At 33.7% G+C, this 19,605-nt stretch overlaps 1 protein-coding gene across 1 annotated transcript in view; it reads right to left on the reverse strand.

The window, feature by feature from the left end:
• Positions 1–19,605, reverse strand: part of CWF19L2 (CWF19 like cell cycle control factor 2) — a 193,664-nt gene that overhangs the window by 23,181 nt on the left and 150,878 nt on the right. Inside the window, exons 14-16 of the mRNA XM_082660925.1 lie at positions 7,352–7,468; positions 2,244–2,399; positions 218–298 (exon numbers count right to left, since the gene is read on the reverse strand). Of these exons, the coding sequence (XP_082517051.1) occupies positions 218–298; positions 2,244–2,399; positions 7,352–7,468 (354 nt within the window). The remainder of the gene's footprint in view (positions 1–217; positions 299–2,243; positions 2,400–7,351; positions 7,469–19,605) is intronic.

Below are 19,605 nucleotides of genomic sequence, written 5' to 3' on the forward strand. Positions count from 1 at the left end.
ACCAAAAGATCAGGAATAAACATTCAAATAAGCAATTAAAGAAATAAGGATTTGCTAGACCAGGTAGGATGAAAATAATTTCTTCTTTATTTATGGAATTATATTTCCTTCACCTTTGATCACTCAGCCAAATGGTCTCTTTCTCAAATAAGATATGGAAATTACAAAGATCCTAAATAGTAGGGTTATTTCTTATATTAAAAAAAATAATACTTACAGACTTTCTGATATCTTTTGAAGAGAGATCAATTAATTTCTTGTTCATAGACCATTCTTCATCAGTTTCCATTATGGCTTTCTAAGAAACAGCCATTTGTCAATTAAAAAATAATGCACAAGTAAATACAAAGAGTTTAAAAGTAAAGTAATATGGTGAATTAATTATAAGGTTTAATATACATGTTAGGTTATTAGTTTGAATGACTTTAATTTCTGTTATTTAAAATTGGAATTTCTTGATTTCATACAAGTCTTATCTTTAGCCAAAATAATACTATTTTACTCATTCTTAACTGTTGTACTAACTTTAGCTCACCTTTACATGACAAAAACAATCCTTAGTAAGACCAAGCAACTTAATATTGAACGGAATTTGTGAACATAAAGTTCACAAATTCCTTACTCCATTCATAGACATCTACTCAAATAAATTCATTTTATTGTTCTTCTTCCATATATAAGAACAGTAATTTATGTGCTTTCTGGCAACCAAATACTTGACCTATTTCTGGCCATAGAAAAAAGGAGTAAAAATGCATGGGAAAAAATACATAGACATGGAATTATAAGACTTTCTAAGCTAATCAATACGACTAGTATTTATGGTAAAGAAATATTTAATAGAAAGAAAAGCCATGGTGATAATTATAAAATAATCTCATTTTTATACATCATTACTAATGAAGTAAATTTTAAAGGTGAAATTAACATTCAAATAAGCATAGTTTAAATACATCAGGTATACTGCTGCTCCCTATTTAAAAGACATGGATTGCTTGTGTTGACATTATAATGTAGCACATTCAATATAAAATTGAAGCTAAATCAAATACGTACATCTTTAATGATCATATAAAAGATACAATATAAAAGAAAAGTAGCATACCATTCTGCTAAGAAATGACATTTCTGTCACCCACCATAAGCAACAGTAGCTGCTCTATGTTGTGCCCTATGTACTTCAATACCTATAGTCACAATCTCCTAGGGCTCACTGAGGAAGTACAAGAGGAAAAAAAAAATTGAAGAAAAGCATAATAATCTCTTTCTCAATTGATTCTGTTTAATACAGGACTGACATGGGTTTGGGAATTATCTGGATTGTTTTCCTATACTTTACTAGCATGACTTCAAAGCAAATAATCAGATGGTTTTTAAAAATTTCTATAGGAAAAGTTGATTTTCACCACCTCATCAACCTTAACAGGTTTAATAATCCTTTTTTAAAATAATTCTTTTTATTGGGATTTACAGTCCATATTAATTAAAATTTACCATCCTATATTGTCTAAATGTTGCATTTGCAAGTTTCTATACCACCTCATAAAACATTATCTTCTTCTTTAATTGTACACGTTACTATTTCATATATGGTTCTACATTTACAAATTTATAAATTATAAATTTATAAATTACACTGCACTCAGGCCAGTATCAAACAAACGCTATTTAGTTAAACCTGCTTGAACATTATAATGACACAATTGCTTAAGAACTCTAATCATTTATTACAATGTCCAAAGATGTATGTCAAGGTTAGATTTTAGTTTCTTTTTCAAAGAGCATGATGAGGTATTAAATACTAAAACTTGCAGCAATAACTTGTCTCTGCAATTGTAATTTTTTTTTTTTTAAGCAATTGTAATTTGTACTGTTTGCATGTAACTATGTTTGGCCCTAAGGAATTTAAATTATAAATTTCTAGAGTCATGACTACAATTTTGACTTGAAAGTATTTCAAGGTAGAACTTGATTTTTCATTTGAGAAATGAAAAATTAAAATTATAAATTACCATTTGATAGTATATTCATACTGATAAGTAAGCATGCTTTTTAAAGGTCAAAATCCCAAATTTCTTCTACAGAAATTTATATAGCAGAATTTTTGTGCTTTACTTCATTTCTTTATATGATATAAAATTTCATAAGTACATAGGAGAAAAAATATCAGAATAAAGATAACTATTCATAAAACCATAATACAGCAAAAAATAAGTATGCCTGTAAAGACTATCCATAAATACCTTAAAATAGATGGGAGCCATATCACCCACTTCCTTTGGGAGAGGAATGCATTCATAAACCATATGATACTGTTTCTTCATGCTCATATTCGTTTCTAAAAAGATACAGTCCAATCCTTTATCTTCAAACATCTTTACCAATGATTTTCTAAACATCTGAAGAGAGGAAATGGCTAGGTAAATAACACACTGAGAGGAGATTCAAAATATGAGAACAATAAAAAGTATAATAAATTCTTTTAAAATTAAAAAAAATAGTAAACAATGTTTGAACTCTACAATGTTACCTTATAGTTACTTTACTTTCTAAATCTACCACATAATTTCACATAGTTAAGCAATGTGTTTTTTATAACTGAAACGCACTCTGCTCAGTATTATGTATATATTGGAAACAGTGCCAGTAAACTAAAATAAGAAAAGGAAGAGATAAAAATCAAATTTAGGTGGTAAAATATATAGAACTGACAGTAAAATCATAGGAAAACATCCAAAAACCAAAAAAGGTACTCTGAGCAGGTAGGCATCCTTAAATTCAGTAACAGACATGCAGAATTCACTTCCAATTGTTTTTCTATCCTCAAAGTAACTTCATTTGCTGGTTCCCTTCATATGTCTTCTGATCCTTCACTTGCAAATTTTCACTCAGCATAATTCCCTAGAGATTCAACCAGGTTGTTGTTGAGACCCTGCCTAGTTACTGCCATGTGGAGATAGAAGTTCAGGTTTTCCATTCAAGCCTCTGTTGACACCCAAAAATAAGAAAGCCTACAAATTACTGCTGGGTAGGGGTTGGGAGTTCTGGGTTCCGACCAGGTCTCCTCTGATCACTTATTATTGATCACTCATCACTATTCTATTTTCCACTCATTTTATAAAATAAGAACAAGTAGGAAAAAAAATCGAATAATTATAATTTGAGGTAAAGTAAAAAGGTACCTAGTAAGCAACAGATACAGGATTCGCTCTACATTTCTAACCACAGCTATATATATAACCTCAGCATTTTTTAAAATAAAAAAATAGTAAACAATGTTTAAACTCTACAATGTTACCTTATAGTTACTTTACTTTCTAAATCTACCACATAATTTCACATAGTTAAGCAACATATTTTTTTTAACTGAAACTCACTCTGCTCAGTATTATGTATATATTGGAAACAGTTCCAGTAAACTAAAAGAAGAAAAGGAAGAGATAAAATCACATTTAGGTGGTAAAATTTAGGTTTAACTGTTGGATGACTGTTCTAGAGTCTATCTGGATAATAGCGAAGAAGACAGACTTAAGATGTCATGGATTATAAATGAAAACTCAAAAGTACTAAATTAGTGATACAAGAATAGTTCAATATTATAAAATATATAAACATCATACTTATAGCCTCGAGGACACATACACACTTTTAAGTACTTCATATATATATATATATATATATATAAAATACTTTAATTTAAAAATATGAGTTTAATGGTATAATTTGAGGTTATCAACTCCATTAAAGCAGGATTTCCCCAAGTTCAATACAACAAATACAATATACATAGTTAAATAATATGCATTCTTTAAAATTTATATGAAAACTAAACAATGAATAAAGTGTTTTAGTTCATTATCATAAGATACCAAAACTATTTTATGCTTCACAGAGATGTAGAGATCTCATGTTACAGGGGCGAAATAAAATTCCCGTATTACTAGTAGAAAACACTTCATCCTTCAGGTAATCACTATTTTCCACGTTTCTAAACTATGATTACTCACCTAATTGCAATTCCTCATTTAGTTAACACATCTGGACTTATATTCCTTACAATATATTTAAGTAATCTATACTAGAGTGTTACGATTCTTACACATTACAAACCACATTACAAAAAACTCAGATAAACACACGTAAAGGAATTTAAAATAAATATTAAAGTATTTTCATTAAACATACCAAAGCTATTTAGGGCTGATGATATAATATTAATACTATAATTTATTCAAATTTTCTAAATAGAACATGTCTAAAGATAGGATTATCCTAAGATAAATGTTATGCGATAGTACAGAACATACACATTTAATTCTACACCCTTCATGAAGTGACCCCTCAAAAATGACATTAAGATAATTTTCAAAACAGCATAAAGCTATTAGAACAAAGAAAATATGCTAAAAATCAGATCACCCCATATTATCTGACTTAAACACTAGAAAGCTGGTTCACAGTTGGGTGATATAGGAGGAGGCAGTTTAGCAGGGATGGTAAAGAAGAAACCCATGCTACACTGCAGAATCCTCAAAAGGCTCAGGAATTGGCAGCACCAAGGAATTATGGAACTAGAGGTGAAGTTGTAATGAAAAACAATGGCACAGATGAAAGTCTTTTGAAAAAAAATAACTAACACACCGGATCCCCTCCTCCACACCAGCAGAACACTATAGGATAAACTTCTGGAGAAGGCAAACAACAAAGTTGCTGGGCTAGGAAAACCAGACACAGTTGAGAGTATACAGTCTGAAAACAGGGGCATCATAAAAAATGTTACTTAGTGTTCTTAAATGTTTGACATTCTGCCACACCAGCCTTCTTTCCCAACTCAGCTCCCAGAACACTGGAAAGCAGACATAGATGCTCTAGGCAAGAGACTGAAAGAGTGTTTTCTGGAGAGTCTGACTAGCCCCAAGAAAAAGACCCAATGGTACTAACACTGGAAGTTTTCCACTGAAATGGCCCCACAGTGAAGCCCACTGTAGATAAGCATCAACGACCCCACCACCATACCGCTAATTTGAGATATTTAAAAAATGGACCTACAGTATCTGACTATAACGTATGTTCAAGTTCATTTGTCAAACTGATAAGAATAAACTTAAAGGGGAACAAGTTTCACTATATATTTAGTAAAACTAAAAATTTAGATATTATCATTAGAAATCTGTGATTATTCCCACATGCTCTGCTGAATATCTTTGTATATTCTACTAAATACAAGGTCTAAAATTAAATTTAAATGTTACTAGAGGATGGTGATAAAAATTACTTGAAGGAAGTGGTCCCTGAATTTGCAAACATAATTTTTTGCTAAGTCAAGTCATTTTTAACATATATTCTCTAAAAGAGGTGAATGACCATAAGGGTATTAACCAGGGCATAATTAATTTGAGTTTTTGTACATATTTGAAAGTAAAAACAAAAATCAAAAAAAGTACATTTCTTTAAATAAGCTAGAATTCAGATATTTTCTTCATTCACTATCATAGAGTAATTTACACCTTCTAACAACTTCTTTCTATCACAAAAGAGAGCTATAATGCCATTATTTACATAAAACAATTTGGCTTCTCCCTCACTCAATTTTCTATAATGCATCTGGCTTACAAAATCTGCTAAACCATAATGTAACCTATACTAGTATATACCACACCTTTGGGCAGAATTAATGAGTGATTTTATCTCTGCATTTCTCACAACACCTGCATTATCATACATTCATGCACTCAGTATCTACTGAACTGAATAAATTTCTTCTTTATCCAACTCGGTGTTTTTCATCAAGTAACTTAATTTCTTCTTTTTTTTTTTGGCGGTACGCGGGCCTCTCACTGCCGTGGCCTCTCCCGCCGCGGAGCACAGGCTCCGGACGCGCAGGCCCAGCGGCCATGGCTCACGGGCCCAGCTGCCGCACGGCACGTGGGATCCTCCCGGACCGGGACACGAACCCGCGCCCCCCGCATCGGCAGGCGGACTCCCAACCACTGCGCCACCAGGGAAGCCCAAGTAACTTAATTTCTTACAAAAACATATACATACTAGATTCCTGTATAACTTAAAATCTTTTTGGCACTTTATTTTTGCTCTAAGTTAAATCAGTTTTGCATGTATACATTTTTAGAAAGCATTCCAGAAAAGTCCCCAAATAATTCTCAAAACCAAATCTGCCACACTTTCCACTTTAAATTATTTACTGCACTGGAATCCACTATTAGAAAAAGAAAAATTTTTTTCACATCAAATACACTTATCCACACTTTTACCCTTGCTGGGCCACAGATGCATTAAAACAGTTTGCCCTTTAACTTTCACAGCATAAACTAAAAGATTTCAGGGAGTTAAAAGACGGAATTTCATGAAATACAGTCAAAATATCTCCTCTCTTGGTATCTTTATCAGCATGATACAAAGACTAGTATTAGTCTCTTTAGAAGTCTTAAAATTTTCGTGTTTTCTAACTAGGGGTTCCTATAACCCCTATTCACCCTATTCACTTGTCAGTCATTAGAAAAACAGGACCTGCCTCCCTTCCTTCCTTCCTTCTCTCTCTCTCTCTCTCTCTTTTTCTCCCTTCCTTCCTTCCTTCCTCCCTCCCTCCCTCCCTTTCTCTCTCTCTCTCTCTATTTTGGTCATTATAAGGTCTTGCAATTCAGCAGCAATTTCACCCACGTTGTGCCTTTCAATTTCTTGAAGAATCAGACACAGACACAGACATTCATTCACACACACACACACACACACACACACACACACACACACACACACAATCCCTGAATCCAAAAGGCTATAAGGGAAAAGTATGGAAATTAAAGCTGGTAACAAAATCATGACAAAACATAGCAGCAGAAAAGGTCAATGCCATTATAGGAAAATATGACAATTGCTAAATGTAAACCACTAAGTTCCAAAAATTATTTTTTATTATCTGAAAACATCTTTCCTTTGGCTGTAATTTATTAGCTTACTGTGGTAAGAATGATTATTTCATGTTCCACGAAAGCAAATATTAGAAATCTTACATTGATTTCTTTTAAAGTAAAAATAATTATTACTTGATCATAGTTTATTTAGTAGACAAAAGCTTTCAGTTGTATACCTGAAACTAATATATTATATGACAATTATACCTCAATAAAAATTTTTATTTAAAGCTTTCAATAAAGTAAAAAGTGAGTGGTGAAAACATCATGACCCACAGTTATACACAACTATGGAAATGTATACTTGTTTAAATTCAGAAAGTAAAATCATTGAATGAAGGCATAAAACTTGTTAGAATTTATCACAATAGTGTGTAAAAACTGCTCTTGATCATTACAATGATCATAAGCATTATCATGCTGACCTGAATTTCCTCCCAGATGTCTTCATCCAATAAGGTAGCTGCTCTATAGTGCTGCAAAGGGACTATCAAGCAGTGCCCTTCAGTAAGAGATCGTAAGTTGGGTAAACATAAATAAACCTATGGGAAAAAAGATGCAAAGGCGAAATGTTATTGCTATTCTCAGTTCTGAAAGATGAGCCCCTCATAGGTTAACATGGCTAACAGTTAATAAAATAAACCTGCTCATAAGTAATATATTATAGTTTAATATTTTAAAGACATTCACTATTTAAAAATTTAAAATCCATGAAGATATCTTTCAATAATCAGAAACTTATTGCATAAGTCTCAATTTTGACTGCTATACCTCAAAGATTAAGCTTACCAAAGGGTAGAATGAATGACACTTTATCCTTCACCTGAGAAAGCTATATGCCTTCAAAGCCCTTGAAACAGCACAAATTTTGCAAGAATAAAAGAAATACATGACCTGGTAGTGATACGAAAGTTAAACTGATGCCTGTTAATCAGGTCTTCCTTCCCTCATTGGCTGGGAAAAGAGAAATAACCTCTGTATGGCTTTACAGCACTGGTTAAGTTCTATTTATTTACATACATGTATTACCTACAAGCTGGTACTATTTTTTCATTTTACACAAACTGTCTAAAAACAAAAAAGGTCAATTAGTATATATGTAGAGAGGAAAAGGTGTTTATAAGAACCATAAATATTCTTCAACGAGGCTTGATCCTATTTTCTATAATTTTTCGCTAGGTTTTAGCTCGAAAAATTTTATGTAAGAGAATTAATGAATTAATAAATTTATTTATTAATTGCTTTACAAAATTATGCAAATTTTTAAAACTTCACTGTAAGAGGAGAAACTAGGAGTGTGTGTGGATATGGCTATCTACTTAAATTTACAGTTAAATCCCCAAAATATTCACAATTAAAAACAATATCAGGAATAAGCACTGAAGAGGTGGCCAAGACGTTGGACTAGGAAGACCCTGAGCTCACCTCCTCCCACAGGCACAACAAAATTACAACTAATTACAGAGCAACTACCTGTAAGAACAACCTGAAGACCAGCAGAAAAGATACTCCACAACTAAAGACATAAAGAAGGAACCACAATGAGACAGGCAACAGCGCTGGAGATGCACTTTAGTCAGGACCTACACCCCCAGGTCAGCAACCCACAAACCAGAGGAATATTACAATTATAGAGGTCCTCCACAAGAAGCAAGGAGTGTGAACCCCACACTGGGCTCCCAGGCAGGGGACCTGCACCATGAAGATGAGCTCCCAGAATGTCTGGCTTTGAAGGCCTGCAAGGTTTGCATATGGGAGAGATCCCAAGGGCAATAGGAAATAGGGACTCCATTCTTAAAGGTTGTCTGCAAAATCTCACATGCTCTGAGTCCTAGCACAGAGGCACTAGTTTGAAAGGAGCCTGTTTCAGACCCACTTGCTGCTCTTGGAGAGCCTCCGAGACAGGCAGGAAGCAACTGGGACTCCCCCTGGGGACAGAAAAGCTGGCAGCAGCCATTTTTGGCAGCTCATTCTACCTCAATAACACCAGCACTGGCAAGCACCATTTCAGAATCCTCCCTCTAGCTTATTAGTGCCAAGGACCAGGCCTGTCCTCCAGCAAGCTGGCATCAGCCCCGAGCCCTGCTAGACATGCAATGAACCACTTGAGAAGCCTACCCCACCGACCAGCAGACGGCAGCAGCCCCACATCCCATAGGTTGAAACAGACAACCACGAGAAAAGCCCACCCTGCACTCCAGCAGGCCTGCAAGTTGTGCCAAGAGGCACCACAGCCAACTAAGCTGGGGTTCAGCCCCACATACCAGCTGCCCAATGGAAGTTGACCCTACTGCAACAGAAGGGTACATGCAGTCCATATAGGGGGCACCCCTAGGAATAGGGCTCTGGTGACCAAAGGGGTGCATGCTGCCAGGCTCCAAAGGATGTCTCTTATATAAGGCTACTTCTGAAGATGGGGAGAAGTAACTGACATACTTAACACCGAGTGAAAAAACACAGAATTGGGTAAAATGAGGAGATGAAGGAAATGTTCCAAGTGAAGGAACAAGACATAACCTCAGGAAAAAAAAAAGAAAAGCAACTAAACAAAGATAAGCAATTGACCCAATAAAGAATTCAAGATAATGATCATAAATATGTTAACTGAACTTGGGAGAAAAAGGGATGAACACATTGACAATTTCAAAAAAGAGTTAGAAAATACAAAGAAGAACCAAAGAGAACTAAAGAATACAAGAACTAAAAGAAAAATATATACTAGAACAAAACAACAGTAGATTGATTCAGAGGAACTGATACAGAGGAACTGATCAGAGATCTGGAAGATCTGGAAGACAGAGTAGTGGAAATCACTCAAGCTGAACAACAACAAAAAAAAGGGTTTTAAAAATGAGGACAAATTGAGAAAGACCTCTGAGACAACATCAAGCATACTAATATTCACATTATAGGGGTCCCAGAAGGAGCAGAGAAAGAAAAAGGGGTAGAAAATGTATTCAATGAAATTATGGCTGAAAATTTCCCTAACCTTAAGAAGGAAACAGATATAGGTATAGGAAGCTATGGAGACTTCCAAACAAGATGAACCCAATGTGTCTACACCATGACACATTATAATTAAAATTGCAAAAATTAAAGACGAAGAGATAATCTTAAGAGCAGCAAGAGAAAAGCAACTAGTTACATATAAGGTAACTCCCATAAGGCTATCAGCTGACTTTTCAGCAGAAATTGCAGGCCAGAAGGGAAGGGCATGATATCTTTAAAATGATGAAAAGAAAAAACCTACAACCAACAATACTCTACTTGGCGATGTCATCATTCAGGTCTGAAGGAGAGTTAAAGCATTTTAAAGATAAGCAAAAGCTGAAAGAGTTCAGCACTAAACTGGCTTTACAAGAAATGATAAAAAGACTTCTCTAAGGAGAAAAGAAAAGGCCATACTAGAAGTAAGAAAATTATGGAAAGAAAAGTCTCACTGGGAAAGGGAAACATACATTAAAGGTAGTAGATCAACCACTTACAAATAGGAAGGTTAAGAGATAAAAGTAAAAAAATTATCCATACCTGCAATAAGTAGTTAAGGGATACACAAAACAGAAAGATGTAAAATATGACAACAAAAACATTAAATGTTGGGGGGAGGGCAGTAAAATGTAGTGTGGTTAGAATGAGTATAAACTTAACAGATCATTAATTTAAAATAAAGATTATATATATATATATATGCAAATATGTATGTTGCTACATATGAACATCATGGTAACTAAAAAAATCAAAAACCAGTAATAGATACACAAAAAAAGAAAAAGAAATCCAAATGTAACACTAAAGACAGTCATCAAATCACAAGGAAAGAGAGCAAAAGGAGAAGAAAGGAATGAAGAAGAACTATAAAAACAACAGGAATACAATTAACAAAATAGCAACAAAGACACAGAGCAACTAATTTGGTAAAAAAAAAACAAGAATGATACATATGCTGCTTCCAAGAGATTCACTTCAGATCTAAAGACATACATACTGAAAGTGAGGAAACAAAAAATTGTATTTGATGCAACACGATACACCACATAAAAAAACTGAAGAGTATAAATCATATGATCATCTCCATAAATGCAGAAAAAGCTTTAGACAAAATTCAAGACCCATTTATAACAAAAACTCAACAAAGTGGGTATACAGAGAACATACACCAATATAATACAGCCATACATGAAAAACTCACAGCCAACATTATACTCAACAGTGAAAAGCTGAAAGCATTTCCTCTAAGATCAGGAATAAAAAGGATGCCCACTCTCACCATCTGTGTTTAGTGACAGCAGAGAAGAAAAAGACAAAAAAAAGACTGCAAATTAAAAAGAAATAAAACTGTCACTGTTTGGAGATGACATGATACTATACATATCAAATCCTAAAGATGCTACAAAAAACTACTATAACAAATAAATGAATTCAGTAAAGTTGCAGGATAAAAGATTAATATACAGAAATCTATTGTTTTACTATATATTAATAATAAATTATCAGAAAAGGCAAGAAATCAAATCCCATATAAAATTGCATCAAAAAGAAGAAAACACCTAGAAATAAACTTAACTAATCATGTGAAAGACCTATACTCTGAAAACTATAAGACACTAATGAAGGGAACTGATGATACAAAGAAATGGAGAGATATCCTGTGTTCATGGATTGGAAGAAATAACACGGTTAAAATGTCCATATTACTCAAAGCAATCTACAAGTTTAATGCAACCCATATTAAAATAACCATGATATTTTTCACAGAATAAAAGATCCTGAATAGCTAAAGCAATCTTAAGAAAAAAAGAACAAACTGTAGGTATCACACTCCCTGAGTTCAGCTGATACTACAAAGCTACAGTAAAATCACAACAGTATGGTACTGGCACAAAAACAGACACAGAGATCAATTAAGTAGAACAGAAAGCCCAGGAATAAACTCATGAACCTATGGTCAATTAATCTATGGCAAAGGAGGCAAGAATATACAAAGGAAAAGACAGTCTCCTCAATAAGAGGTGCTGGGAAAACTGACCAGCTACATGTAAAAGAATAAAATTAGAACAGTTTCTCACACCATATGCAAAAATTAACTCATAAAACTCCTAGAAGAACACTATAGGCAGAACACTCTGTGACAAAAATCATGGTGTTATGTTTTCACATCAGTCTCCTAAGGCAAAAGAAACAAAATAAAAAATAAACAAATGGGACCTAATTAAACTTAAAAGCTTTTGCACAGCAAAAGACACCATCCACAAAATGAAAAGACAACCTACTGAATGGGAGAAAATATTTGCAAATCATATGACCAATAAGGGGTTAACATCCAAAATATATAAACAGCTCATAAAATTCAATATCAAAAAACCAAATAACCCAATTGAAAAATGGGCAGAAACTAGAATAGATATTTTTCCAAGGAAGATATACAGATGGCTAATAGGCACATGAAAAGTTGCTCAACATTTCTAACCATCAGAGAAATGCAAATCAAAGCCAAAGATATTACCTCACATCTGTGAGAATGGCTATCATCAAAAAGTCTATAAATAACAAATGTTGACAAGGATGTGGAGAAAAGGAAACCCTGTACACTGTTGCTGGGAATGTAAATTGGAAGTCACTACAGAAGACAGTATGGAGGTTCCTCAAAAAACTAAATATAGAACTATCATACGATCCAGCAGTTCCCCTCCCAGGTATACATCTGAAGAAAATGAAAACAATAATTGAAAAGACACATCACCCCAATGTTCACAGCAGTATTATTTACAATAGCCATGATATGGAAGCAACCTAAGTGTCCATCAACAGATGAATAGATAAAGAAGATGTAATACACACACACACACACACACACACACACACACACACAATGGAATATTACTCAGCCATAGTAAAAGAATGAATTCTGCCAATTGTAACAATGTGGATGGATCTAAGAGGTATAATGCTTAGTGAAGTAAGTCAGACAAAGAAATACAAACACTGTATGTTATCACTTATATGTGGAATCAAAAAAAATAAAATAAGCAAATGAATAAAATAAAACAAATACAGAGAACAAGCTAGTGGTTACCAGTGGAGAGAGGGGTGGGGGAGGGGAAAATAAGGATAGGGGTTTAAGAGATACAAACTTCTATGTATAAAATAAATAAGCAACAAGGCTATATTGTACAGCACAGGGACATATAGCTATTATTTTGTAATAACTTTAAATGGAGTATAATCTATATAAATACTGAATCACTATGTTATAAACCTGGAACTAACATAATATTGTAAATCAACTATATTTCAATTAAAAAATAAAAAATAAATAAAAGAAAAAGAAAAGGAAGCCAACTCTTGCCACTTGTATTTAGCCACAGCAATCAGACAAGTAAAAGAAATAAAAGGAATCTAAACTGGAAAGGAAGAAGTAAAACTCACTGCAGATGACATGATACTATATATAGAAAGTCCTCAAGATGCTACCAAAAATACTATTAGAACTAATAAGTGAATTCAGTAAAGTTGCAGGATACAAAATTAATACACAGAAGTCTGTGGCATTTTTATACACTAATAACAAACAATCAGAAAGAAAAAATTAAGAAAACAGTCTCATTTACAGTTGCATCAAAAAGAACAAAATACCTACAAATAAATCTTACCAAGAAGGTAAACAAATTGTACTCTGAAAAGTATAAGACATTGATGAAAGAAAATGAAGATGACAAAAGAAATGGAAAGAAATTCTGTGTTCATAGACTGGAAGAAGTAATATCGTTTAAAATGACCATACTACCCAAGGCAACCTGGAGATTCAATGCAATCCCTATCAAAATACCATTGGCATATTTCACAGAACTAGAACAAATAATTCTAAAGTTTGTATAAAAATACAAAATACCCTGAACAGCCAAAACAATCTTGAGAAAGATGAACAAAGTTGGAGGTATCACACTTCCTGATTTCAAATTATACTACAAAGCTATAGTAATCAAAACAGAATGGTACTGGCATTAAAAACAGACACATAGATCAATGAAACAGAATAGAGAGCCCAGAAATAAACCCATGCTTACATGTTCAGTTAATCTACAACAAAAGAAGCAAGAATATACAAAAGAGAAAAGATAGCCTCTTCAATAAATGGTGTTGGGAAAACTGGATAGGTACATGCAAAAGAATCAATCTAGACTACTTTCTCACACCATATTAAAAAAATTCAAAATGGATTAAAGATTTAAATGTAAGACCTGAAACCAGAAAACTTCTAGAGAAAACTATAGGTAGTACACTCTTTGAAATTGATCTTAGCAACATTTTTTTGCATATGTCTCCTCGAGTAAGGGAAACAGAAGCAAAAATAAATAAATGGGATTACGTCAAACTAAAAAGCTTTTACATAGTGAAAGAAATCATCAACAAAATGAAAAGGCAGCCTACTGAATGGGAGAAAATACTTGCAAATGATAGATAAGGGGTTAATATCCAAAATATACAAAAGAAGTCATATAACTCAAGACCAAAAAAACAACTGATTAAAAAATGGGCAGAGGACCAAACAGAAATTTTTCCAAAGAAGATATACAGATGGCCAACAGACACATGAAAAGATGCTCAATATCACTAACAATGAGGGAAGTGCAAATCAAAACCACAATGAGATGCCACCTCATACCTGGCAGAATGGCTATCATCAAAAAAACAAGTAACAAGTGTTGGTGAGGATGTGGACAAGAGGTGACCCTGCTACACTGTTGGTGGGAATATAAATTGGTGAAGGCACTATGGAACACAGTGTGGAGCTTCCTCAAAAAATTAAAAATAAAACTGCCATATGATCCAGCAATTTCACTTCTGAGTATTTACCTAAAAAAAACAGAACACTAATTCAAAAAGATATATGCATATCAACGTTCATTGCAGCATTATTTACAATAGCCAAGATACAGAAGAAACCTAAGTGTTCTTCAATAGACGAATGGATAAAGGAGATATGGTATATATCTGTGTGTGTGTGTGTGTGTGTGTGTGTGTGTGTGTGTATATATATATATGTACCATATATACAATGAAGTATAACTCAGCCATAATGAAAATGAAATCTTGGCATTTGCAACACTACAGATTGAAATGCTAAGTGAAATAAGTTAGACAAAGAAAGATAAATACCGTATCATCTCACATATACGTGAAATCAGAAAAACAAAACAAATGAACAAACATAATGAAACAAAAACAGACTCACAGATACAGAGAACAAATGGTGGCTGGCAGAGGGAAGTGTTTGGGGATGGAGGTGTGAAATAGGTGAAGGGGATGAAAAAGTATTAAAACTCCAGTTACAAAATAAGTAAGTCATGAGGGTGTAATATACAGCATAAGGAATATGGTCAGTAATATTGTAATAACTTTGTATGGGGACTGATGGTTACTAGACTTTTCATGGTGATCATTTCATAATGTATGCAAATGTCAAATCATTACGTAGTACACCTGAAATTAACATAATATTGTATATCAACTATATTAAGTAAAACAAACAAAAAACAGTACTGATTCATTAGATGTAACAATTTTACTATACTAATGTTAAGATGGAAATAATAGATGAAACTGGGCACAGGGTATATGGAACTCTATACTGCCTTACAATTTTTCTGTAAATCTAAAACTGCTCTAAAATCAAAGTACTTTTTTTTTTTTTTAAGTAAAGGATAGTGTTAAGACAAGAAGGGGAGAGATAACTTTTATTTTTAAAAAAGAGGGAGAAGGCAGGGACAATTTATGATCAGAAACTTACATAACTGTCTGACTCTAATGAGTACTCACATAGCTTCATTAATACATTTGGATTTACGACATTAACTTTAAGTATTAGAAATTCAAGCTGAGTGAGAATTGCTGAACTGCTTTAGAATACTGTTAAATTATTACTACCTAACGCAAAGTAATTCCTTAGAAACTCATAATCATATATAATTACTGAGGTAACAACTAAAAGGAATAATTTCTTACTGTTTATTCAGATTAATAAAATAACCTATTAGCTACAATAGATGGGATAAGCAGTCAGATATTGTAGTAAATAGATGAAATTCCTTCGAACCAATATTTCAAACATTTCTATATTAAAATATTCACGGATGAAAGGCTGAAGCTAGATAGCAGTTATTAAAGCTAAGATAGCATAATAAAGCATAGACCAAGAAAAGAGATTCAAATGGTATTAAAATGAAATCAGAATGAAACGACTAGTCTGAGAGGGAAGAAACATCAGCCAATGCTCAGTAAATTAAAGGCAAAAGAAGATTTAATACCTTTACAAATCTCTAATGGAAAATGTGGATTACCTCACAGCAGAAGAGGAAAACTGAGACTAGGAAAAGGAATGTATGAAATAATATATGAGTTGAAGAAATAGAAAATGTCTCTTTACTGGCCAACAGTTTCCTTTCACTAGTTAATTGAGAAATGCCTACTTTGGGACACCGACTATAAGGTAGGAGGCTAAAAAAAGGTTTATACACTTCACACCTCTGGGCCTCCCCTGGACTTGGCCTGTCTTCAGTGCATTAGAGAAAATGAAGTCATTGAAAAAAACCCAAACTTCTTGTAAAGAATTACTGAAAACTTTGTGTTACTTTATGTTTAATTTATTCATACATTTTTTAAAGGTAGGGACTAGATGAAAAGGGAATGAAATATTTATATATAATGTCATAATTATGAAAATGCGAATGTTTATGTAACAATCTAGAAAAGAACATAGAAAAATTAATATAAGTGATTAAGGTGGGGTTTTTGATTGATTAAATTTTGAATGGAATTTTTACTTTTACTTTTTGATAAAGTCTAGAGGAAAAGAAAGAAAAAGAAAAGGAAGGGTAAGGAAACAAAGAAACCAAAATCCAAATTGATAAATTGACTGTCTTAATGACCTAAAGATATTAAAGTCTAGAATTGGAATGGAAAAGTCAATGCCAGTTCTTTGGCTACACAGGTGCTTGTGTGTATGTGTAAGTATGTATATACAACAAACAAATTAATTAATATGTATATGTATATTCCCCAAACTATTAGTTCTTGAAACTAGCATTAATTGAACTTCCTCTCCTACCACTTTTTCTCACTCACTCCACTCCAGCTATACTGATCTTTTTTCTGTCCCATAAATGCCTGCCTTACTTCCTCCTCAAGGCTTTTCACTCACTGATATCTTTCTGAAACATTATTCATTCATAGCTTCATGTTGCTTGCTTCTTCTCATCTTTCATACCTTTACTAAAATACCTCCTCAGAGAAGCCTTCTACACCACCTTCTCAAAAAATACTCTCCCATTATTTTATCACATTTGCTCTCTATATCTGCTTCATAACAACACTTTCTTTTATATCAGGGCAATCATTACGTTTTTTATTCTCTGCTCTATTTCACTAGAATACAAGCTCCACACGTATATCTGATTTTCTACTTTTCCCCAGTGACTACTGAGGTTCTGGCATACATCAGGTACACAATAATTATATACTTAATATAAGAATTAGGGATTGCATTGAAACTGTAGATTGCTTTGGGTAGTAGAGTCATTTTCACAATGTTGATTCTTCCAATCCAAGAACATGGTATATCTCTCCATGTATTTGTATCATCTTTAATTTCTTTCATCAGTGTCTTATAATTTTCTGCATACAGGTCTTTTGTCTCCTTAGGTAGGTTTATTCCTAGATATTTTATTCTTTTTGTTGCAATGGTAAATGGGAGTGTTTTCTTGATTTCAATTTCAGATTTTTCATCATTAGTGTATAGGAATACAAGGGATTTCTGTGCATAAATTTTGTATCCTGCTACTTTACTAAATACATTGATTAGCTCTAGGAGTTTTCTGGTAGCATCTTTAGGATTCTCTATGTAGAGTATCATGTCATCTGCAAACAGTGACAGCTTTACTTCTTTTCTGACTTGGATTCCTGTTATTTCTTTTTCCTCTCTGATTGCTGTGGCTAGAACTTCCAAAACTATGTTGAATAAGAGTGGCACAATTTGTATGGAAACACAAAAGACCCCGAATAGCCAAAGCAATCTTGAGAATGAAAAATGGAGCTGGAGGAATCAGGCTCCCTGACTTCAGACTATACTACAAAGCTACAGTAATCAAGACAGTATGGTACTGGCGCAAAAACAGAAATATAGATCAATGGAACAGGAGAGAAAGCCAGAGATAAACCCACGCAAATATGGTCACCTTATTTTTGATAAAGGAGGCAAGAATATACAGTGGAGAAAAGACAGCCTCTTCAATAAGTGGTGCTGGGAAAACTGGACAGGTACATGTAAAAGTATGAAATTAGAACACTCCCTAACACCATACACAAAAATAAACTCAAAATGGATTAAAGACCTAAATGTAAGGCCAGAGACTATCAGATAAACTCTTAGAGGAAAACATAGGCAGAACACTCTATGACATAAATCACAGCAAGGTCCTTTTTGACCCACCTCCTAGAGAAATGGAAATAAAAACAAAAATAAACAAATGGAACCAAATGAAACTTAAAAGCTCTTGCACAGCAAAGGAAACCATAAACAAGACCAAAAGACAACCCTCAGAATGGGAGAAATTATTTGCAAATGAAGCAACTGATAAAGGATTAATCTCCAAAATTTACAAGCAGCTCATGCAGCTCAGTAACAAAAAAACAAACAACCCAATCCAAAAATGGGCAGAAGACCTAAATAGACATTTCTCCAAAGAAGATATACAGATTGACAACAAACACATGGAAGAATGCTCAACATCATTAATAATTAGAGAAATGCAAATCAAAACTACAGTGAGATATCATCTCACACTGGTCAGAATGGCCATCATCAAAAAATTTAGAAACAATAAATGCTGGAGAGGGTGTGGAGAAAAGGGAACACTCTTGCACTGTTGGTGGGAATATAAATTGAGACAGCCACTATGGAGAACAGTATAATTGCTTTATAATTCCGTAAAAAATAATTCCTTAAAAACTACAAATAGAACCACCATACGACCCAGCAATCCCACTACTGGGCATATACCCTGAGAAAACCATAATTCAAAAAGAGTCATGTACCAAAATGTTCATTGCAGCTCTATTTACAATAGCCAGGACATGGAAGCAACCTAAGTGTCCATCAACAGATGAATGGTAAAGAAGATGAGGCACATATATACAATGGAATATTACTCAGCCATAAAAAGAAACAAAATTGAGTTATTTGTAGTGAGGGGGATGGACCTAGAGTCTGTCATACAAAGTGAAGTAAGTCAGAAAGAGAAAAACAAAAACTGTATGCTAACACATATATGTGGAATCTAAGAGAAAAAAAAAAAAGGTCATGAAGAACTTAAGGGTAAGGCAGGAATAAAGACACAGACCTACTAGAGCATGGAGTTGAGGATATTTGGAGGGGGACGGGTAAACTGTGACAAAGTGAGAGAGTGGCATGGACATATATACAGTACAAAACGTAAAATAGATAGCTAGTGGGAAGCAGCCACATAGCACAGGGAGATCAGCTAGGTGGTTTTTGACCACCTAGAGGGGTGGGATAGGGAGGGTGGGAGGGAGGGAGACGCAAGAGGGAAGAGATATGGGAACATATGTATATGTATAACTGATTCACTTTGTTATAAAGCAGAAGCTAACACACCACTGTAAA

This window comes from Grampus griseus (genome assembly GCF_964374135.1).
Source record: "Grampus griseus genome assembly, chromosome: 8".
NCBI lineage: Eukaryota > Metazoa > Chordata > Mammalia > Artiodactyla > Delphinidae > Grampus > Grampus griseus.